Source organism: Ascidia mentula, chromosome 2 (assembly GCF_947561715.1).
Source record: "Ascidia mentula chromosome 2, kaAscMent1.1, whole genome shotgun sequence".
NCBI lineage: Eukaryota > Metazoa > Chordata > Ascidiacea > Phlebobranchia > Ascidiidae > Ascidia > Ascidia mentula.
In genome coordinates, this window is record NC_138567.1 from 16,816,228 (window position 1) to 16,840,950 (window position 24,723).

The following is a 24,723-nucleotide window of genomic DNA, read 5'->3' on the forward strand; positions in this document are numbered from 1 at the left end:
CAGCAGTCATGTGCATAATTTTAGAAGCCTTTTTGTAAGCCATGATACGACATAATAACATCCATGTATTGTTTAAAGTGTTTATTTCCTGTATGCCGTGTGAAACATCAGTTTTTTGTACCGCAATATCGTGTACATTAAAACCGCTTATTAATTATTTCTCTAGGATATTATGGTGCCCTCGTGTTCCTGTATAAAGTTCACGTGACTTCATTAACTAATAGATTTTAACCATCCTCCGTATAAATAGCCGTGTATGTGTGTGTTATTCGAGCTGTCGTATTATCTTCCATTAATTCGAGTAGTTGGCAAAATCACGTAATCATATAGCGACGCGTGAAATACGTTAACCGTTGGTTGAAACACTTATTGTTCGATTTTTTTCATTTGTTCTTACCTGAGGTTGTACTTTTGAATCCAAATCAAAGTGATAAAATCGTTGATTCGTTGAACTTACATTCAAAAGTGGTTCATTTTTGTTTTCTGTAAGTTCGTAAAAGTCAGAATATTGATTTTAATAATGTAGTTTCTGAAAGTAACCTCACTTAATTTCTCTACGAAAAACTGACCAAAAAATCTTTTCTTTGTTCATCGATCCACATTTTTGTCCACATTTATGGGATTCGAACCCAGTATATCCTGGCCAGGAAAACCTTTTTTCTCGCAAATTAGAAATTACAGGCAATGAAAACTTTCCGTAATTTACAAATGTAACAATAGCTCGCACTTATAAAATCGATACGTGTTGGCTGTTAGAACCTAAATTACACAGTTATTTAGTTGATCTGGATTTTGCCTGGTGATTAATCCAACAAAGAGAGTGCATCATCGTACTCTTAAGTTAGACAAAGTATGGATGCTCCATGTTTGACGCTGAAGGTTTGCTCAGCAACTCAGCCTCTTACTTGCACAAATACACAAAGCAAACAAACGTGGGAAGCTTTTTAATGTGTACTTGGTGTCAATATCACACAAAGAAAGCATAGGACAATGGAACGTACAGCTTATGGTAAAAAATTTTTAAAAGATTGTGAGATTATTTGCTTTAAAACCAAAAAAACTATGCTGCGTTTCAACTTTTGATGAATTGTTTTATTTCTAGAAGGAAAGTTGCAGTGCAATTTGAACTTGTGGAACTTAGTTTTAGTCATCAATACTGATATTTACGTTAAACATTCATTTTTTAAATCACGTCGTTGAAGTGCACCTTTCTAACAAAACACACGGTCAACCTTTCATTCATTGTATTAACAACAAAGTTGAAAACTGGTGATTTTCAAATTTATTGAAAGTTGTCATACCAACTATCATAAGCACGATAAGCGTTTAGGGCATAGTCAGATCTCATGCCAAACTCATTCTTCATAAATTCAACAAATTGTTGTTCATTTCTTCCATCAAGATATACACGGTACAAATCTGTAGCCTGAAGAAAAACAAATTAACATAATGTTGATTTTGCGTATTCTTAACTTAATTACCTGTGAGTATCCCTTGTCAGACATTCTTTGTGCATAACTTCTGCCAATTCCAGGTACTCGACTAATTGCGTGCCCCCTTATTGAACCCGAAACGAAGTCATCATGTTTTAAAGTGGTAGGGTAACTCATTTTATGTTTAATATCTTCGCAACGTACTTAAATATGTTTGTTTGCTATATAAATAAAATAAGCTTTTAAAATCTTCGGACCAAGCATTCGTCTGTGCGGTTTCATGTAATAAATTTTCTGTTTTTACTTAAGTAATGACTAAAAAGAAATCCATGCTACATCAGCTGTATCGCTTAAAAAATGACTCGTTTACACCAATTATGCTTAGCTTTTAGCGAAATGCTACGGTCATGTGAGTATGATGGCCTTCTTCGTGAAGTAAACCAACCGCCCAGCGAACTAAATTCCCATGGAGATCACGTTTGTTTTGTCAACCAGCGCAGACAACCACGTGATCATGGCAACGCGTGGAGCGAAACCAAATACTCTATGGTTAACCGTTGGTTGAAACACTTTTGTTCGATTTGTTTCTTTTGTTCTCCTAAAGTTGTACTTTTGAATCCAAATCAATGTAAGGAAGGATTCACATTTAATCTTTTCGGTCATCAGATAAAGATATGGCCCAACTAGACTATCATCCTATATTTGCTTAGGAAGATGTAGTGTTCGCTATTTGACGCCACTAGTGTCAACCTCGAATGCTCCTGATTAACCTTGTGCGTGTTCTCTCCGTCGCAAATCTGTCTGTGTTGGTGTGAAATAAATGCTGGATTGTAAATAACGTGCCACAGACAGTACAGGAGGTATTTGTTATATTGATATTTTAGGTTCAGCAACTTCCAACATTAACTCATAGGAACGTCACAGTCATGAGTAATAGGGAATTTTAAAGTGAAACAAACCCTAAGGAACCCAGAGGTTCATCATAGGTATTGCAGCAGTCATGTGCATAATTTTAGAAGCCTTTTTGTAAGCCATGATACGACATAATAACATCCATGTATTGTTTAAAGTGTTTATTTCCTGTATGCCGTGTGAAACATCAGTTTTTTGTACCGCAATATCGTGTACATTAAAACCGCTTATTAATTATTTCTCTAGGATATTATGGTGCCCTCGTGTTCCTGTATAAAGTTCACGTGACTTCATTAACTAATAGATTTTAACCATCCTCCGTATAAATAGCCGTGTATGTGTGTGTTATTCGAGCTGTCGTATTATCTTCCATTAATTCGAGTAGTTGGCAAAATCACGTAATCATATAGCGACGCGTGAAATACGTTAACCGTTGGTTGAAACACTTATTGTTCGATTTTTTTCATTTGTTCTTACCTGAGGTTGTACTTTTGAATCCAAATCAAAGTGATAAAATCGTTGATTCGTTGAACTTACATTCAAAAGTGGTTCATTTTTGTTTTCTGTAAGTAAAGACAAATAAGAAATACATGTTACATCAGTTGTATATTTTTGAAAATGACTCCTTTACCCCAGCCATGCTTGGATTTGAGTGAAATGCTACGGTCATGTGAATATTCTAGCCTTCTTCGTGAAGTAAACCAACGTCCCAGCAAACAAAATTCCCAGGGAGATCACGTTTGTTTTCTCAACGAGCGCAGACAACCACGTGATCATGTCGAAACCAAATACTTTATCGTTAACCGTTGGTTGAACCACTTCTGTGCGATTTTTTTCATTTGTTCTTACCTGAAGTTGTGCTTTTGAATCCAAATCAAAGTGAAAGTCGTAGATTCGTCGAACTCACATTTAATAGTGGTTCAAACTTCGTTGCAAATATCCACGTATCCTTTTTTATTTAAAAGTAAACTTTACCTTAATAATTGGATCTCACTCATTCGGTAAAACGATATTCGTAAAAGTCAGAATATTGATTTTAATAATGTAGTTTCTGAAAGTAACCTCACTTAATTTCTCTACGAAAAACTGACCAAAAAATCTTTTCTTTGTTCATCGATCCACATTTTTGTCCACATTTATGGGATTCGAACCCAGTATATCCTGGCCAGGAAAACCTTTTTTCTCGCAAATTAGAAATTACAGGCAATGAAAACTTTCCGTAATTTACAAATGTAACAATAGCTCGCACTTATAAAATCGATACGTGTTGGCTGTTAGAACCTAAATTACACAGTTATTTAGTTGATCTGGATTTTGCCTGGTGATTAATCCAACAAAGAGAGTGCATCATCGTACTCTTAAGTTAGACTTGTTTCTGAGATACGTACTCATGCCTTAATATTTTGTTGCATTTGTTTTGCAGATAAACTTTGTGTTTTCAAAATACTGATGACCTGTCGTTTCACCATTCTCGCCCCAAAACCTCGGTTGCAGCGAGTTTTTTTTATAGATTTAACAAGTCGCCAAACCTGCTTCAACTGCAGAAGTGAAACGCGCGATATCGATACAAGGCTCGACAAAGCATGAACTTCAACCTCTACATTACAAAGTTCTCGCTTTCACTTGTGTTCAATATTCACAAACTGAACACCTCAAGGGCGGGCAACGAAAATTAGACAAGCTAGTAAAAATGGCTTTTGATGGTTTTAATTATCAAAAGATCATATTTAGCACTACGGATTTATTGAGAGCTGGCATTGATGATTCCACAGCCAATTCGTTTTTGAACACACAAAGAAAGGAAACCTAAAATTAACAATTTTGAATGGACAAAAGCATATATATTTCTCTCACTTGATCTGGCAAGAGTTTTTCGTTGCGGTTTACCTGATGATGATCATGCCTTTACAGGAATTTAAGGAAAAATACTCCAGATTTATCGAGGTTAGATGGGAAGTTGTTGCCAGGTTTGCATTCGGACTTCGTGATTTGTCAGTTTTCGAAGACCTAAAGTTGGTAGTTCCCGGATATAGATACGAAGATTGGAAAGCTAAGAATATTCTGCTCCGGAAGCTAATTATATCGCATATGGAGAAAAACAACAACGAAAATATACTTCATGGTTGCAGCTGGGCCCGTGAAGCAAATGATGAAGATATGACTTCATCTGTTTCCAGCTTATTTTCAGATGATCTGGACTTTTCAAAGTCTTCGATTCTTTCATCTAATGTCGAAAACCTGTGCTTCGTAATTGGAAAGAGGGAAATGCCAGTAAGTTAAAGTTAAAGAGTCCTTGCGAGCAAAACAATCGTCAAAAATGTTACCATGGATCACGCCTGTTTCAATCAGTATTTATTTGGCTACAGAAGCTAGACCTGTACCACAACCAGCTACGGAAAAACAGGGCAACTTTTTTATGTTCTTTGAAAGATGTTAGTGCCAAATATCTTTCAAAGAACACAGAAAAGTTGGAAAATCTGCTAAACCTCAACTAACTAACCACATATTATAATTTCTTGCTTTTGTCAATTATTTTCATCACTTGCCAGTGGAGTGGTATCTTTGAGTTCCCCAAAAATCTATTCCAATTTTGTTATCAGTTCCATAAAAATATTGTAAACAACATGAACAGAAAATCGAAGGTTGTTTTTGAACAAAACAAGTGTTTTCGTTTAGTGAATGCCATGTGGTAGCGGAAAGGCCTAAAGTAATGGTTCAAATAATCCAGTCAAAGTATGGCCGCTCCACGTTTGCTGCTGAACGTTTACTCAGCAACTCAGCCTCTTACTTGTACAAATACACGAAGCAAACAAACGTAGGAGGCTTTTCAATGTTCACTTCGTGTCAATATCACGCGAAGAAAACTAAGGGAAAGATTAGTTCAAGACTCTATATTCCACGGGACAACGCAGAGTGTTGTTCAAAATAAAGCAATCGTGCATTTTGGTTTGGAACTAAAGCTAAAATAAAAATATATAAACAGTTGTCACTCTCACTTTTTTCAAAAATGTGTTTAGCTGAAGATACTTGACCTGTCTGGCAACCCAATTGGAGACAGAGGGGCAGCTTGTGTAGCTAATTGCATACGCAACATTAAAGATGTTAACCTGAGAAATTGCAACCTGACAAATGTTGGTGCCGAAAATCTTTCGAAGAGCATAGAAAAGTTGAAAAATCCGGTAAGACTTAACTAACTACATATTCTATATTCTACTGCTTAATCATAATAAAAATATGAACAATTAATTTGTTCTTTCCAACCTTAATTATATGAAGCACAGTCGAACAAATTCTTATGACAACTGTAGTTGTAATTAAATTTTTTTTTTCATTTTCATAGATTTGTATCATTGTGCTTTGTTTTTCAATAAATATTGGGCATATATTTGTAAGAATTGTAGCAACTTTGCAACTGGAGTGCAATGCACATCAATCATTTCGTAATGTAAAGAAAAAATGCAGAAGTCTGATCATAAATTTTGTGCCATTCAATTAATTATTCACTGTATTTCACATGGTAAAAAAACTTTTGTTGTCTTGTGATAACTCCCAGTATCATGATGGCTGACTGACATAGGCGTCGATTTAGGGGTGACTGGGGTGACATGTCACCCCTCACAAACAAACAGGGGTGACAACACATGTATTGTCACCCCTAGATTTCGTTTAAATTAAAAATTATTGCCAGAAAAACCACATACATTATACTATATGTTAAGATAGTTTCAAACGACCTGTACAGGTATTATCACTGGCACAATCATGACAAACACAAGTGTCTCTTGGATTGTTACGCAGCGCAGCAGTTGTTGCAGCATAATGGTAAGAATCGGCATTGTTGCGTAATAGATTTGTATGTCATAGACCCAGTGAAACAAAAATGTGCTGCTTTCAGAAAGGGGGTCCGTAATTAAAGTATTTTAGTGCTACAACAACATGATTCGATGTAAAGAACAAAGTGACATGAAACGGATTTTGTGTCGTTTGCCTATGTTTAAGGCGATACGACTGACGAAATGTTTTTTTTGTGTTTCTAAAACCTGGAAATGTCACCCTTAGTATTTTACAAAACTTTGAAAAATCGACGCCTATGCTGACTGATGATTACTAAGTTATAATTTTTCATCTTTAAATGTGATATGTATAAGAGAATGTAAATAGAACTTATATTAACGCTGAGGTACTTTATTGCTATTAACAGTTACTTTATAGCCACAATCTATGCAGGTGAATAAGCTCAACCTATTCAACAATCCGATAGGTGACAGTGGAGCAGCTTTGGTTGCAAAATGCATTTATAACATTGAAGATGTAAACCTGGGTCAATGCAAACTGACAAGTGTTGGTGCTCAACATCTGTCCGATAACATTAAACTGTTACAGAATCCGGTAAGCATGATGTGTCTGTTTTTATTGTGCGTTAAATGTCAAACACCCCTTAGCCATGAATGAAAAAGTTGTTCACCATCCATCCCGTGCCAAACATTTGCGGGACCTTTTGTGTGTGGTAATGATATCAAATTGTTGGATAAAAACTATTGTACGATTAAGGACCCGTGCTGGATAGAGACTGCACTGGGTTGTCGCGTGAAAGTAGTTGTATTCCACAAAATTTTCAATGAATTTTTCGAAATCGTTTTGTGAATTAATGATGTTTTGATGTGTGGTGCACTCCTAGTTTGGTGCAATGATCTTCGAGATGCGCCTGGACACAAATTTTGAAGACAAGCATTAAGCTTAGGGATGGAAGCAGTTTCCGTTTTAATTTCGAATAGTCATACGAAGAATTGCAATCTCGGTAAAAGAAACACTTCATATGAATTTTCTTAATGGTTTTGTCTGCCATTTTCCTAATGGTTTTGTCTGTCTCAGTCATTCAACAATAACATTGATGATGAACACAGATATGTTTGAAATGTCGGCTTAAAACATTTTAACAACATCTTACATAAATCGTACACTGAAATTACACAAGGTTTTCTCCATGTGAAAAAGTCGTTTGGAAGTGTAGATTATTTATTGTTACTCGCGCTAAGTTTGACTTTTTTATTGATTCGGCTGAAGGGGCTTAACCTTTCCAACAGTCCGATCAAAGACAGCGGGGCTTCTCACAGGCCTATAGAGATGATAAGAAAAGGCGACGAATGCAAAACCAGTTAGTTGCAAGTAGATTCACCGAGATTGTTTTCCAGTTAAATAACTTATAAGCAGGATTGTCATTGATCTGAAATAAAAAAAAGTTCAACTGAAAAGGAATACGATTTACTTATAACGTTGCTACATTTAAAAAGAATGTGGCAAATGTGAGTATGTCGAACAAATCGTGTTGGCAAAAAACTGTCGTGTGCGTTATGACATTCAAACAATTACGTTTTATGCTTTACCTCGACATTTCCAAACACTCTGGTGACATTACAACAAACTTCATCGTTTAACTCGCCTCATGAAAACCCCAGACGTGGAATGGAATAAATCATTAAGTTTCCAAATTTGTAAAATAGCTTTGGAGAATAACTTGTCTATACAGGTAGGACAACAAATTATTTTGCGAAAGCGTAAACCTGGATTTTAATCCCAAGTTTTTCACAATGAAGCAATTGAAAGCCATCAATATTTGTTCGAAACATTAATGATACTCACACTGCCTTAAACACAAAAATGTACTTTTTCAGCTGAAGAAACTAAATTTATCTGGCAACGTGATTGGAGACAGCGGGGCAGCATCGGTCGCAAATTGCATCAAAAACATTGAAGATGTAAAACTGGAAAGATGCGACCTGACAAGTGTTGGTGCCGAACATCTGTCCAAGAACATATGCTCTTTGCAGAATCCGGTAAGCGTGAACTATTTAAGTGTAGGGGCCTTCAGTGATGATTAAATACAATAATCGTTTTACCCAATATACCAAACAAACGCACTGGAGGACGAATATCTGTATTTATAATAAAACAAGCTTCGCCGAAATGCCCACCTTGCAATGTACCTTCTGTCACAACAGAAGCAGGATGTCATAAAGCAACCAGTGATTCGTAGGGGTTAATTTTTCTGTTGAGTAAGCACATATGCATGTGCTGTTGCTAAGGCGAATTTAAGCAAGTTTCGGGCAGTTTGAGTGGGGTTTTGAGGGCTCATTCATTTGTGGTTTTGTGAAAGATCCATCCCGCATCTACGCATTCTGGTCAAAATTGGTCGCCGGGCAGGTGCATTATTGACCCCTGAGGGCATTTGATCCCTCCCTGTTGGACATTATTTTGGGTAAAAATGCAACTGGATTTTGCAGAAAAATCAATCGTTTAAGTATCACATCTATTGTGGTTCAATGATATCTCTCCTCCACACAATATCACCAAAGTTAGTTGCTGAATAATTGCCTAAGCAACCTCCCACGTCTGTTTATGCCCCCTGTAGGTCATAATATCTTCCAGGAGGTTAAGTGCAAGTTACCTTACATCCATATCAGTAGTATGAAACCTTGACGTCATTGAATACGATAAATCAGCAAGCAATACTTTCTCTTGGTTGAGCTTTGCAAAAAACTATTTCAGGCACAGGCCTATAGAGCTATGTGAGAAGTTGGTTAACAAAATTAACCACGTATTAGATAACTTTCAATGGTGGCCCCTAAAACATTGTTTTTGATCCCGTGAGTGTAATGAGCATTGATGCGTTGCATTCAACAAACATGTATCTTGATGCTATGTTGAATTGCATACCTATTTCAAAAAATAAACAACTTCACTTCAAGCGTAATTGATCGATATGCAATGAGCCAATACACACATAAACCCTTGCTTTATCAGTTTATGAAGTGAAAACTTCTGTGACTGATTTAGGGCGGTTAAAACCTATGAACACAGGGCATGATAAGAAAAGGCGACGATTGCAAAACCAGTTAGTTGCAAGTAGATTCACTGAGTTTGTTTTCCAGTTCAATAACTTATAAGCAGGATTGTCATCGATCTGAAATCAAAACAAAAAGTATGACTGAAAAGGAATACGATTTACTTATAACGTTGCTACATTCAAAAAGAATGTGGCAAATGTGAGTATGTCGAACAGATCGTGTTGGCAAAAAAACTATCGTGTGCGTTATGACATTCAAACAATTGCGTTTTATGCTTTACCTCGACATTTTAAAACACTCTGGTGACATTACAACAAACTTCATCGTTTAACTCGCCTCATGAAAACCCCAGACTTGGAATGGAATAAATCATTAAGTTTCCAAATTTGTAAAATAGCTTTGGAGAATAACTTGTCTTTACAGGTAGGACAACAAATTATTTTGCGAAAGCGTAAACCTGGATTTTAATCTCAAGTTTTTCACAACTAAGCAATTGAAAGCCATCAATATTTGTTCGAAACATTAATGATACTCACACTGCCTTAAACACAAAAATGTACTTTTTCAGCTGAAGAAACTCAATTTATCCAACAATCGGATTGGAGACAGCGGGGCAGCATCGGTCGCAAATTGCATCAAAAACATTGAAGATGTAAAACTGGGAGGATGCCGCCTGACAAGTGTTGGTGCCGAACATCTGTCCAAGAACATATGCTCTTTGCAGAATCCGGTAAGCGTGAACTATTTAAGTGTAGGGGCCTTCAGTGATGAATAAATACAATAATCGTTTTACCCAATATACCAAACAAACGCACTGGAGGACGAATATCTGTATTTATAATAAAACAAGCTTCGCCGAAATGCCCACCTTGCAATGTACCTTCTGTCACAACAGAAGCAGGATGTCACAAAGCAACCAGTGATTCGTAGGGGTTAATTTTTCTGTTGAGTAAGCACATATGCATGTGCTGTTACTAAGGCGAATTTAAGCAAGTTTCGGGCAGTTTGAGTGGGGTTTTGAGGGCTCATTCATTTGTGGTTTTGTGAAAGATCCATCCCACATCTACGCATTCTGGTCAAAATTGGTCGCCGGGCAGGTGCATTATTGACCCCTGAGGGCATTTGATCCCTCCCTGTTGGACATTATTTTGGGTAAAAATGCAACTGGATTTTGCAGAAAAATCAATCGTTTAAGTATCACATCTATTGTGGTTCAATGATATCTCTCCTCCACACAATATCACCAAAGTTAGTTGCTGAATAATTGCCTAAGCAACCTCCCACGTCTGTTTATACCCCCTGTAGGTCATAAGATTTTTCAGGAGGCTCAACAAATCCTTGCTGTGTGCTGCCCCCTACTGGAGCAATAATTTCTTTTTTAACTTGGAAGAATATTAGGTTCCTATATAAGTTACAAGACCCAGCAACGGTTTTTGGGAAACAAGCGAAACAGTCGGCAGGTGCATTATTGCATGGAGCCTTGAAAACAGGATTTCTATGGTTCAATTGCCATATAGGTCCTGTAGTTATACAAAATGCCGTAAACAAACCCATCGCAAAATTTATTCAAACAAACCCACGAGAAAGGAAACAAAACTGGAAGAAAAGCCTTTTCCGTGTTTTTCCACCAGACGAGCGCACTGACCATTACACTTTCCTTACATAGTGAGACACGCATATGCAAACATTTATTTTTGCCACATAATACAGTTTAATCACTCGTAATTGGAAGTACAGCAAAGGCTTGCCGACCGTTTGTTTGTCCGCCTAGAGCAAGATTAGTCTAGTAGGCTGTCCAGGTTTAGTAGGTTTGAAATCGGTGGCCTGGTTACTGTCAAAAGTCCACGACAGCTAGAATCGGTATTTGCCTGTTTTTTTTTCGAAAGGATTGTCCGAAGACGTTTTGTTTCCTTTTTTTCACCCAAGTTCTATTGAATTACTAGATATTGCAAAGTATAGACATTAAATTCAATGTTGAAGGCTGACTATTTTGTGGTTATGTTTGCGGGTTCTACGTCCATTGGGAAGGATATTTAGAACTCTAGCTTTACCGCCAAGTCTTTTTGAAGTTAAACATGGAGCAAACTGACCTAAACTATGAACAAAGAAAGCAGAATGTCCCCCTTTTCTTGAGCAATTTTTTGTGCAATAGCTTTTAAGTTGATCGATTATCGCCTGCAACACAAATAAATTATTGCTTGAATCTTTACCTATATTTATTCAGCTGAAGAGACTCTGCTTATCTCGCAACCCCATAGGGAACATTGGGGCGGCTTCCGTGGGAAGATGCATCAAAAATATCGAAGATGTAGACCTGACTGAATGCCACCTGACAAGTGTTGGTGCCGAACATCTTTCAGAGAACATAGAAAAGTTGGAGAATCCGGTAAGGCTCAACCAACTAAACGTATATTCTTTATATTATCGTTCAAGAATAATAGAAATATGAACAAGCAGTTTGTCCTTGTAGCACAGTGGTTCCCAACCTTAATTATATCGCGTACGACTTTACAGTCCAGCAAAGTTTTTTTAAATATTGCATAAATGAGTGATTTTGGTTGACATAAATGTTGTGTAAAAGTAATGAAACATTAAAATCTTAGACATAGAAGTTTCCATCGAAATAACATTAAATGTTTGCTTTGCTTGAACACTTTGTAAAATTTCCAAACAAAACACACTTGCATCAGTTAATATTTGTAATATAATTATGACATCGTACTTTCATTTAATTTCATTCTTTGTTTTCATGTTTTGAGTTTTCAGGCTTTCATTTTGTCATTTATTTAGATGGAGTCTCTGAATCTTTCCTGGAACAAAGGCTTGACCGATGAATGTGTTGAGTCATTGGCTGGATGTGTTCACAACATAAAGCATTTTTATGCAACACAATGTAATTTTACACAGGCAGGGAAAGATAAAATCAGGTCAAAGACCCAAGGATTAGTTCTATTTTAAATCATAAAGCTTGGTTTTGGGGAAAATAAAACGTTTTCCTCTCCGTTTGCAAAGACACGGTTTGGACAAATATTTAGTTTCTGACGTCATCATGTCATAAAAGGTTGCAAATATGATTGATTTATTTCATTGAATGATAAAGTAAACGAAAAATGCAACAAGACATTGAATTGCCAGTTTGGGTTTATACTAAAAAGTCTAATCTGCTTAATCGTGCTCGATGGTTGATGTAGTTTTTCTTATTTGAACTTTGATTTTTGTGCACGTGAATCTCGTTTTTTTACTACACTTTGAACACAAGTTTATCACTCTGCGCCAAAGGTTTATTCATTGTTTTTATAATTTGTCTGAGGCATTTCGAAACTTCTGTGGCACACAGAATTGTTTACATAGTTTTTTAAAAAATGGTTATGCAAAACTTCTCTGCTCCGAGATTGTTTTAACAAAAGCACTTATTTTTCAAGAACAAATAAAACTACTTTGTTGTTTTAGTGTTCCTTTCCAGTCGGGTCGAAAGCAGTTTGTAAAAGTTTTAAACTCGCGCGATTGAAACTGAACGTTCTTTGAAAATTTCTAGCCGTCGAAAATAGAGTTTTCAACGATAACTAAATATTTTCTTTTTATCCTGGGAAAAAATGCACAATTTTGTTGATCTCTTGAATCAAGATATACCCTGTACAAATCTGTAGCCTGAAGAAAAATATATTATCATAATATTGTTTTCGCGATTCCAAACTGACATTGGCCAAAGCTGTGCAAAGAGTTTATAAAAAATGAAACAAGCTTGACTACATGTGTCAAATCAACCTGGGGAAGTTGATGCGGTGCGACGAATAAACTTTTCCAGATTCAGGAAGCAGCCGCCTGATTGTCCAAATTGTGGTCTTTTCCTCGAGGGCGACACACCTGTCCCGCAGCGCAAAGAAACTGCTTTAATTGCGGAAGGAGGGGGCATTCTTACCAAAGATTGTACAAGGAACGGGCAACTAATTGTGTTCAACAGGCAAGCTGGAATGACTCTGAAACATTTGTAGGTTATGTTAAACTAACTTTGCATTAGATGCACCTGCAGGTACCTCGGTTTGCAGAACAAAAACACTCCGTCTATTTGACTCCTAGAGTATTTAAAACATCTACCAAGAACTACCTTTGCAACTTTTAATCCAAACATAAAAACGATAAACAAACATACCTTGTTCAAAACATACAACATTAAAATGCAGCGTCCAGAGCGATATTTCAATTGCTTTTGTCTTAGTTCTCTCGCTTAGTCTGTTTTCTCGCTTCGTCTCCGTTTGTGGCTTACGGCCATCGATATATATACGGTTATTGAGATTACAAAAATTAATGAATTCGACAGGATTATTAAAATGTCGATGTGATTATTGAAACTAAAGCCGATTTTCCATATGTTCGAGATAACCCATCTGTCGAAGATAGCGAAGTGATTAACCCAAAATCCCAGATGCGCACGTTTACGCAAAGCAATCAAATTGCACAAAATAAGCACAAGCAATAAAACAAACTGTTCCTGCACACCAACGGTATGGCTTAAGGCCGCATATCAGTATTAAATCCCAAAAATCTAGTTTTGAAGGCTATCACCATTAATACCCATACTGAGTGATTTGCTTTTTTGCCAACAACAATTCCTGTGGTCAGTGACCCATGAAGATCTACTGGTACTATTCATAGAGAAAAAAAATTGATTGCAGCTGCATCCGCCAAAACACAGCAAGGATCTGAGGAGCCTCCAGGAGGATCTTTTGTCCTATAGGATAGCAAAAACAGTCCCAGGGGGCAACCAAAGCAACTTTCCTGTGACATTTTTTTTTGCCATTGCGTAGAAAAGGGTTAGGGCCAACATTAAATTGCAAATTGGATGAGGTTTTTGTGATTCATTTTTTCGAAAAACCATCTTACATTTTTTTGCAGCCAATTTAGCTAAAATAATGACTAATCGGGGGCCTAAAAGACCCCTAGGTGGTGCTTTAAGCAACTATCTTGCAACTAATTTTCACCTTACTGCGTAGCCAAGAGGCGGGCCTAACATAAAATCACAAATTAAGGTATACTTCTGTGATTCAATTTTGAGCTACATCCCCTTGAACATTTTGGTGGTTTTTCAGTTAAACTTTTCACAGCACCCTGCACCAAACGTCTGACTGACTGAGAAGAGCAAAAAATGCACTAAAACTGCACTAAACACGCTGAAAATCGCCCTGGCTACACCACGTGACTTCTTGCTCATTCAACCAGAAAATTGACCCCAACGCATCACCGGTTGCCTTGTGACGGAACTGAGACTATCTATGACGCAGGAGTACAAGACGGGCATTCCCCGCGGGCAAAACTATTTTAATATAATTACTGATATGCGGTCTAAAGATCAATGGAAAACCAATGCATTTTAGGATAGACACCGGTGCAGACGTTACAGTCGTCGGTTCAGAACATTTTATCATTACACTATCTGTCAAATTATCGCCAACATCGCAAGTACTGCTAGATGCACAAAAAGAGTCTGTGCAAAATTTCGTGCTTGTTTGAAAAATGACCACCGTGAAATATTTCATGACATTTTCGTAAATAACGCCTTCAGTAAGCCATTGCTTGGGTAGCCCGCAAGTAAAGAACTGTGTTTTTTTTCTGAATTAAATCACGTTGATTCCGCAGAGGATTGTCGTAAATTGTTTCCGACTGTTTTCACGGGATTAGGAAAATTTACAGAGACTTGTAAAATTCGTCTACAACCAGATGCAAACCCGTTTTGTCTGATTACTCCCAGAAGAGTGCCGCTTCCACTTCAAGAAGCTGTCCGCAAAGAATTGCAGGGAATAGAACGGTCTGGTGTTATATCTAGAGTAACCCAGCCGACAGCGTCGTGTTCAGGTATGGTGGTGGTTCGCAAGAAAAGCGGAAAGGTTAGAATATAGCCTATGTGGATTACACAAAACTAAACAGAAGTGTACTCCGCGAGAGATTAATGCTCCCCACTGTAGATGAAACATTGTCAAAATTGTCGAAAGGAAAAATGTTCACTTGACGCTAATTCGGTTTTTGGCAAATTCCTTTGGACGATAGTTAAAAACTTCTAACGACATTTATCTCTTCCAGTGGCCGCTTTTGCTTCAATAGACTCCCCTTTGGCATATCGCTAGCGCCGGAGCACTTCCAGCGTCAGATGTCGTCCATTCTTGCTGTTCTGGACGGTGTTGTTTGTCACATGGACGACGTTTTACTGTTTGGAAACGCCAGACAGGAGCATGATGAACGTCTAGTAAGTGTTCTAAATAGACTGCGGGGAGCTGGTGTGACGTTAAATGATAAGTGTGAGTTTTCCAAGCAGAGTATAAAGTTCTTGGTTCACGTTATAGACCAAAACGGAATTAAACCAGATCCGGAAAAACTGATTGTGATTAAAAATATGCCGAGACCTAACAATGTATTATCGGTTAGCGAGTTTCTGGGCATGGCAAATCAGTTGTCAAAGTTTATTCCGGATTTTGCAGAAATTTCTCAACCCCTACGAAATCTTCTAAAAACAAGCACTGACTGGGTTTGGGAGGATATTCAAAATAACGCTTATGAGATCATTAAAGAACGCTTAATTAGTCCACCAACATTAACTCACTATGATCCGTACAGGCGGACTGTATACAGTATAACTATAGTTTCAGCTGATGCATCCTCAGACAAGAGGTTCAAGGGCATCTGTTGCCAGTCGCTTATGCCTTACGATCCTTGAGTAAAACTGAGCAACGTTACGCTCAAATTGAAAAGGAAGCACTAGCGGTAACTTGGGCTTGAAAAATTTAGAGATTACCTTATTGGTTTAAAATTTACGATTGAAACCGATCACAAGCCATAACTGTGTCTCTTAGGCAAAACAATATAGATGACCATTCTTTCAGTATACAAAGATTTCGCATGAGACTAATGTGGTACAATTATAACACGGTAATTGTAGCTGGAAAGAGTCTCTATAGTCCAGATACACTGTCCAGATTTCCTCTTGTTGGCAAAACTATAAAGAAGAAATGTTTTCTGATGAAGTGGAGGAATATGTGCCGGCAGTAATAGCTTCCTTGCCAGTATCTGATCGACGACTGAAGGAAATTGCTCATGAAATCGAGTTGGGCCCAGGCCTGTCCATTAAGCAAGGCCTGATTATCAGAGGCGATCAATGGTATACTGAAATTGGTCATGAAAAGTGCCCATCGAGCCAACCTGTTGGCTAAAGCTGGTGTAGGCTTTTGTGGAACAAATGCCATTCTTGCCTTTCTGTGGACCAAGGAATGCCTTTCTTTGTGAGACGATAGAGTGGTTCTGCTACAGTTTAAAATTCTGCGGGCAAAAAATTTGCATAAAATTGTACAGATCCAAGGAAAGACGGCAGCGTCGGTACACCGTGCGGAACAGGCATTCTGTGTGCATCGTCGACTTTAGGACCCTTCGTTATGCCCTTGTAGGAAAGAACATGGCCAAGGTACTCCATCTGCTTTTAAGCAAATTTGCATTTTTCCTTCCTGCAACGTAAGCCTTTGTCTTGGAGTCGTTGCAACAAACGCTTGAGATTGTGAAGGTGGTTCTTGGCAGATGAACCACTGACCAATATATCATCTAAATACCCGGTAGGTCTTTTGCGACGTCATCCATAATTTCTTGAAAATAAGCTGGCGCAGAAATGATACCAAAAGGTAATACGTTCTGCAATAAAACTCCGCGATGCGTGCTCAGAGCAAGCTTCTTCCGACTTTATGGTCCAAACTTGATTTAATTGTACGCATTCGCCGAATCGATCTTCGTGAAGCCATAACCACCACCTAACTTTCGCATTAAATCCTATGGTAATGGCAATGGGTGACGATGAACTTCCAGTTGTGAATTGATAGTCACTGAAAAATCACCACAAATTCTTAAAGCAGGCGAAGAAGTAATTGATTTGCGGACTGGAACTAATGGCGTACCCCAGTCGTTGAACTTCACTGGAGTCCAAATTCCTTTGCTTATTCCGCAAAACAAAACCTGAGACAAATCACTCTGCATGGGGAACGGATCTGAACGCGGTTTGCAGAAAACTGGTTTTGCGTCGTCCTTAAATTGTACCTCCAGTTCGTAATCTTGAAGACAGCCAAAATTTGGCTAAAACAGTTTTGCAAATTCACTGCACAACTTCACAAAATCTTCGTATAGTGATGTCTTGCGGTTCAGCGGTTACGGCTTGTTATAATACCTCTCCAGCTTGTAAGTTTGACTTGCCGTACAGAACTTTGTCTAACGAAATATCCATTTTCTTTTATTCCGTTCCGCCCCACCAAATTCAGACGTGGAATGTCGCAGACGTTGAAATGAAACTTTCCGGAATCTGCAGAACTGGTAGCAGATGTAAATGTGCCCATCACCGGCAAGTTGTGCCTGCTCTCAGACTTATACTGCGACGTTACTTTGTGCGGCTTTGGAGAACCAATCTTCCGCCATGATTCTTTCGACAGAAAGTTTCTGCCGGTAACAGTATCAAGTTCTATGGTCAGCGAACGATCGTTGATACAAATTGGAACTTCCAACTTGGGCGTAGCTGCTTCAATACTGATAACACAATTCAGTTTCTCAATTCGTTTAACGCCATGGGACGTGCGCTGTCGAATCTTTTTGCGGCAAACGAATTCCAAGTGTCCAGTTAAGTGACAATAATGACAGGTTGCATTCTTAAAACGACTTTCGGAAGCCTGATGCGAAGTCTTGCCACATCGATAACATTTTCTTCTTCAGATGATTGCACAGTCCTCGAATTCACTTTACGTTTCTCCCGCGGTTTCGATGTAGCACGTTGAACACCGAAGTCGATGGCTGCGTCCCGTAAACAGTTTCTTTAGCCACTTTGGCAGCATCTTCGGTTTCGACCGCAATTTCAATTGCACCAGCAAAACTTAATTCGTTATTCTTTATCCTGAACAGAGCTTTCAAAACCGCTTCGTTTCCAATTGAACAGATGTGTGAGTGCGCAAAGCTTCATCCAAGGGATCTGTGATGGATACAAAGTCGCAAGTTGCTGCGCTTTGTCGAATGCGAACGGCGAGCTCTTGAATGGGTTCACTCGACTTACGCTTCATTTTTTGATCATCGATCCACAATTTTGTCCACATCGGGATTCGAACCCAGTGTATTCTGGCCGGGAAAACCTTTTTTACCATAAAATTAGAATTTACAAGCAGTAAAACCTGTCCGTAATTTGCAAAGATAAAAACAGCTTGCAGTTATAAAACTCGCACAGGTAAGCGTGTCTGCACACAATGACTACGTTCAAAATTTTAAACGACTTTTCACGCTAGATGGCGATCGCGAGTAAGCACGGTCTGTCACCGGCAAAACGCTGTTATGCAGCCTCTAAGGCTAGCAACCTGAAAATATACATGTATAACAACACGAATAAGGGAAAATACATTGAAGAAAAGATATCCCCAAATCCAACATCTTTTTATTGAAGTCATGTTTTTTAGTCAAACTTAACTTTCGATGCGAGTTTGCTGTTAGATTTCTTTAATTCAGAACCTAAAGTAAAGCTAAAATGCTGTTAATCATTAGTAAACATTTCTAACACTAACTGGGTTCATCATCAGTACTGCAATGAGCGCATGCAAGAAAAGCGTCGGGGTAATAAAGGACTGAGCAGGCAGAAGGGAAGGATTTTCTTTATTACCCCGACGCTTTTCTTGCATGCGCTCATTGTAGTACTGATGATGAACGCAGTTAGTGTTCGAAACGTTTACTAATGATTAACAGCATTTTAGCTTTGACTTTCATTTTCAAACTTCGCTACCTAATGTTTTAAATCGAAACGATGGAAAAGTACTTTCGCCCGTGTTCCGCAATTTCGCCCGTAACAATTCGTGACTTTTGTTTCCCATGTTTGGCCGTTTGACTTGTGATCGATGTTGTCCATTGATTTATGTCCGGCTGTGTTTTAGCTGTTACGTCCTTTTGTTCTTTTTCGTCGCATAATTTCTTTGCCCGTGGGATTGCTTCGCTACTGTGTTTGTTTTATTCTCTGAAGAAGCCTAGCGGAACGTCAGAAAATACAATCTTTATTAAACAAAAGGTGTATATTTGTTGTTTTTCACCAGAAGAACGTGAGATTCATAATTCGTAAATCCAATTAACGTACCGTACAAGCCTGAAACATAATGACCTTTTTACTTTTATTTTCAACTAAGGCACTTTTAGAAATCTCTTTTAGCCAATTTGAACCTGGTCTCACCAATCCGTGGAAGTTGGGAATTGGAAAGACCCTTAATTGTGATGCTAATAAACTCATCATGTTCCATTGCAGGTTCTAACAGTCACTAAAATTAAATTTCAAGCAAATTGGTTTACTGCTGTTGGGCGGAAACAAACTAGAAATGCCTAAAGTGATAAAGTCAGGAGACCTGATATTTATGTATAATTTGTACATCAGTCACGGCATAATCCTCATGAATATCGAACAAAATTGCAGATCGTCCATTTGACAAGCAGCAAACTGACAACTTGGGCACCGCGTAGAAGTCCGTGATCTTACACACGTGATCCGCTTGGGCTTCTTGTGTCATTGGAAGTACGCGGCTAACACTGCCATCACCATGCATTGATTCATAAGTGGGAAAACAATCGATACCAGGTTTTAAGGCAGAAAACTGTAGTAATCTCTTCTGGCATACATCAGCCTTTGCAATTGATAGATTATTGTGCGCCATTGTTTATTTGTAAATTAGTCTTTGCGACAAACAAGCCAGGTTTTTACCTCAAACAGGTAAAGTTACCGCTTGAGCGAATGTTAAAAATGCCTTCGTTGTGACGCAACAAACATCACCCAACAAAACCAAACTCTGGATGACGTGGGTTTGGTGGAAACTTTGTTCTTCTCACGGTCAATTGTTGCTCAAAACGTTCGTACACGTGTTGCTGTTCTATGATTCTGCGAAACCAATTTCCATCGACTAGTTTTCTTTAACTCAGTGCTTGCATCACAAAGTTATTTGGTTGACCTGGATTTTGCCATAATGCATGTGTCTTGTTTGCCTTGTGGTTAATCTAACAAAGGGAGTGTGCAGATAAATTTTGTGTCTTTAAAATACTAATGACCTGTCGTCTCACCATTCTCGTCCCAAAACCTCGGTTGCAGCAAGTTTTTTTAGATTTAACAAGTCGTTAATTTCGGTTGTTAATGATAAAATCGTTGATTCGTTGAACTCACATTCAAAGAGGTTCATTTTTGCTAAGTTAAGTAATGAAAAATAAGAAATAAAAGTTACATCAGCTGTATATTTTAGAGGACGACTCGGTCACATCTACCATGCTTGGATTTGAGTGAAATGCTACAGTCATGTGATTATTCTAGCCTTCGTGAAGTAAACCAACGGCCAAGCAAACAAAATTCTCAGAGAGATGACGTTTGTTTCGTCAACCAGCGCCGAAGACCACGTGATCATAGCGACGCTTGGATTCTTTATCGTCAATCGTTTCGGAAAACACTTTTGTTCGCACAATAACCTCAAACAAGTGAAGTTTACGCCCCAGCGATTGTTGAAAAAGTTTTCTTTGTGACGCAACAATGATCACGCAGTAAACCAAACTCTTGCAGCGTACCAATTGGTTCCAGTCGGCTGCTGTAACTGAAGCTAAGTCTGCTTGCGTGTTCTTGTTGTTTTCACTAAATTTAAACCTCCGTGAGCAGGCTTATTTATTCAATTGAAAGACACGTTTGCAAATGTCAGGCGGCGTAAAGTTTAATTTGTTCCAAGCGCGTTTAATCAGAGTTTAACACGTGACTGAATTGCAGCGAATTAACTATCAAAAGAACGTACGAACGTAACAGCGCGAAGGCGAGAATAATAGCAAAACGAGAGAGGACGATGAATACGAAGGCGTTTTATAACGAAGTGTCAGGAAAAACGTGGTTGTCCAGCAGGATATCAGCAGCTTGTTTGGAGCTCTGCAGGAAAGCTTAACTCCACCTGTATCCTTTCCGTCTGGTGTTCCAGTGTTGGGTTTTAGGAAACATGCGGAGTGGCCACACTCTCGACCAACGATGTTTCGATGAAAATATTTGTTCGATTTGTTTTCTTTTTTCGCACGATTAATTGTTAAGTTTGTGTTGGTAAACTGTAGACAGTTTGGTTGGCCATCTTCCAACATCAACTCATAGCAACGTCACAGCTTTGAGTAATAGGGAATTTAAAATACAGAGTAAGAAACCCTGGGGTTCGTAATAAACAGTGTACACAACTATATTCAGTTCAGCGTTCGACGCAACGACCCAATTTCCTTTGATCGTTTCCTCAACTTAACTTAACTACTTGTGGTTTCGGGCCAGCCGATATATACATAGATATGTTTGGCGATAAACCAAATGGTTGGTTTGATTAATCCCAAACAGGGCGTCGATTTTTTATTGCGCGTCGAACATCTTGAGAATAATTGTCATGCGAGTCGAATAGTAAGTATCTGGTAACTAACTCATGAGAACGACCATATTTCGATCAACATAAGTTTAAAATACACGTTGAAATAACGACAAAAGAGTTAAAAACATTGCATGTTGTGGAGGCTGCTATGACTCTTTTAAGGTCTGATTGAACGAAAAATAGTACTGGTTTTGTAACAATGCCACGTGTTCGGTAACAATGCTTCATGTTTGGAAACAATGGTTAGTTTAAAGCGCTTATTCGCTGAACGTTAAAGCAAGTGCTGGCGTGTTTTTGCATGGATTTGTCCAAAAATTTACTTCAGTTTCGTTTATTTAGCCATGTAAACAGTCAAATTTATTGTGTAAGCTGCAGACAGATGGCCACTGTTTCGACCTAAAAGGTCTCATCTGTGCAACTGGTGTGACTATCAGACGACTTTGCTGACCAAACGGCCAAGCAAATTTATCTTGGGAAGGGATCCCAAACGATGATGCCATTAAGTTTTCAACACTACGTAACCGTTCAGTTAAATGCTGTTGTTTAATAGTGACTCGAAATAGAAATTTCTTTCCAAATATTTGTTTGTGGTTTAAAATTAAAAGTGTCTTCGAGCCACTTTTGGCACTAGCATCTACAGCAAAAAATTAACAACTGCATGTTAATAAGAAAATCGTTGGCGTCAAATCTCCGAAAAAAGAAAACTAGTAAGATCGATGTGAATGTTGCCAGATTGGCGTGACCAATATGTTAGGCCTAATTAAGTTATTGTAGTGATTCAATTCATGAACATTTGTAGATAACAATAGCGTTTGTCTGTTCCTGGTACCGTATACCGGTAACTTAACTTTTATTCATGCCGTCTGTGTCGAACACTTAGAATGGCGAAAAAGGCATAAATCGACACCCTGATCCAAAAGAAGATTCACTCATGTTATAGAAGGGGGTTCAATGCAAGATGCGAATGCATGCGAAGTATAATTACAAAAAGTCACAAGGTCAGAAAGAATAATTGATGAACATCATGAAGTCGATGTAGTATTATTGCATCGTTACCGACGGGGGACGTATGTTATATACGTAGTGGAAACTAAATATAAAAATAAAAAAGGCGCCGTGCTACTGCAGGAATTGTATGTAAGACTTGCTAAAAGCCCGATTTGCAAATTTAACCTGAAGACAAACCTCTCGGAATGACGTGTAAGTGTTGGCGAAACTTTTTTCCTTCGTCACACTTTATTGTCATAGGCTATGATAAAACATTTACACAGGCTGTCAAGCTGTTTCTTGAGTTCGTGTGCGAGTAAATAGATAGATTTGCTTTGATAGCCGAAAAGTTTAAAGGTATTCAAAGCACTTAGTTAAGGTTTATGGTGTTACCAACTTTTGCTTTTTTCTAAATCACTGTGTGTAAATTTATGTTTTTGTGTTGCCTCGTTTTGTAGTTAATTTCATTTTAAGCAATAACTTCTGGTTTGAGTGTGCTACAAACAAACAGCAAACGATGACCTAAAAATAGCTACCACTAAGTACGCACATTACTAATTTAACAGAAAAAATAAAGATACATAAGGTTTAGGTTAAACAGATTTTTATCTTGTAGGATATTTTATGTATTAAATGACTTGATAAATTTTAATCATGTAGACCAACATTAACTTATATGGACGCTGACAAGATCAGCAAAGAAAGTGCTTGTCAAATAAGAGATGACGAGCCTTCAACATCTGCTGGTAAGTAATTCATTGTTGTTTGCTTTACTGTTGTTACCTTGCTTGTAGTGATTAAAAGGTTTTGATCTGGGGCATGTTGAATTTGTTATTTTATTTTTGAAATCCTGTCTTTAATGTTGGGGATGTACATAGTTTGAAATGTTTAACATTGCTGTGTATAATTTTGAAGGTCCTTCACAAAAGATTGTAGCAAGTGGAGCAAAGATTAAAAATAGTAATGTTGGTGTTCAAGGAAATGTCAATCAAAATGTGTCATTCACCTTGAACTGCTTTGGAAACCGTAAGAGCACTTGTTTGTACTTGCACTTATTTTAAAATTTATGTAATTTACTGCCATGCATAGTTGTTTTGTTTCAATAAATAAGCATTAAAATGGCATGATATATTAGGTACACTGGTGTGCAATGGTGTCAACATAATGAACTTTAACAAATATTGAACTGAAGGTAAGAATAAGAACAACGATCGTGAAGCTAAAACTCGCAGTACATCGAAACGAAGATTCTGTTGTTTGCCCTCAAAGCATCACACGAGTAGCATTGTGAACAAACGTGTTGGTGAGTTTCTGCATTGGTCTTTTTCCTCACACTCATATTGCCATTTGCATCAGATGCAATCCAACACTTTCTATTTATTCGAAAAACCTAACCTGAAACGTTGGGCATTCAATAGATAAAGGTTGTTCTGTTTATTTTTAGTCTGTTCACAAAATTATCAACAACCTAATCCTAAAGTAACCGAGGCTGTCCAGGCAGGTGTTGAAACACAGGATAAAAGTAAGCTTGGAATTTCTTGGAAACATAAACTGAGTCATGTTGGCTACGTTGCTTAAATTGCAATGTCAGTTTAATGTTTATCATTTTTGTAGTTGATAAAAAGTTTACTGCATGACCGACTGTGTAAACCGTTGTTGTTTAGCTTGGTAACATGATTTACAAACATTTTTAGGTGAGCATCTCAAATCAGATTTACGTAACAGAGTTGAGTCCATCGCCAGCTCAGAGTCGACACTTGCTGATTTTTCCGAACGACCCATAATCCCAGTCGAACTTTCCATAGTCAGTAAACCGCAACGAATTAATGATGAGTTTCTAGCTGAAGGACATTACCGCCGTAGAAAGGACTTTGCTAAGGTTTACCATCGGCCGTCCGGTGACATCACCCCAGAACAAATGTTTACTCATGCAAAGCAAACAGCGCAAGAGGAGGCTGACAAAAAATTTCCAGCACCTGATGCTAAAGCAAAAAAAAAATACGTGCAGAAGCACGGCAATATTGTGGGGGTTATCGGCCAAGCTGGAATCGGTAAAACAACTTCTGCCAAAAATTGGGCTTTGCAAGCTTTATCTGACCAGCAGTTGTTTGGTAAAATATCTTACTTTTTCTACATCATAATTCG

The 24,723-nt window shown here is 38.0% G+C and overlaps 2 protein-coding genes across 51 annotated transcripts in view; one reads left to right on the forward strand and one right to left on the reverse strand.

Moving 5' to 3' along the window:
• Positions 1–24,723, forward strand: part of LOC145890420 (protein NLRC5-like) — a 327,828-nt gene that overhangs the window by 225,654 nt on the left and 77,451 nt on the right. For 41 of the 50 annotated variants that reach the window (XR_014399557.1, XM_082981463.1, XM_082981464.1 and 38 more), the window contains 3 exons: positions 6,573–6,734; positions 8,018–8,179; positions 9,759–9,920. The exons of 2 other annotated variants lie outside the window; for them this stretch is intronic. Coding sequence is in view for 47 of the 48 variants with exons in the window: in XM_082981463.1 (XP_082837589.1) it covers positions 6,573–6,734; positions 8,018–8,179; positions 9,759–9,920 (486 nt within the window). In the remaining variant the exon portion in view is untranslated. Of the gene's footprint in view, positions 1–6,572; positions 6,735–8,017; positions 8,180–9,758; positions 9,921–11,414; positions 11,577–11,956; positions 12,640–24,723 lie in introns of those variants that run through there. 7 more of the 50 variants (XM_082981425.1, XM_082981449.1, XM_082981456.1 and 4 more) reach the window with 6 other exon arrangements.
• LOC145890467 (barrier-to-autointegration factor 1-like) lies at positions 1,137–1,648 on the reverse strand. The gene is made up of 2 exons (XM_082981545.1): positions 1,482–1,648; positions 1,137–1,426 (listed from the first exon to the last, which is right to left on the reverse strand). Exons 1-2 carry the CDS (start codon positions 1,608–1,610, stop codon positions 1,283–1,285), a joined length of 273 nt encoding a protein of 90 aa, XP_082837671.1. The 5' UTR covers positions 1,611–1,648; the 3' UTR covers positions 1,137–1,282.

What these genes read in the sequence shown, in the direction of transcription:
- LOC145890467 (XM_082981545.1), bottom strand. Translation starts at nt 1,610, where the DNA reads ATGAGTTACCCTACCACTTTAAAACATGATGACTTCGTTTCGGGTTCA. An exon ending in CTGACAAGGGATACTCACAG is followed by an intron (nt 1,427 to 1,481) that starts GTAATTAAGTTA and finishes GTTTTTCTTCAG; the next exon opens with GCTACAGATTTGTACCGTGT.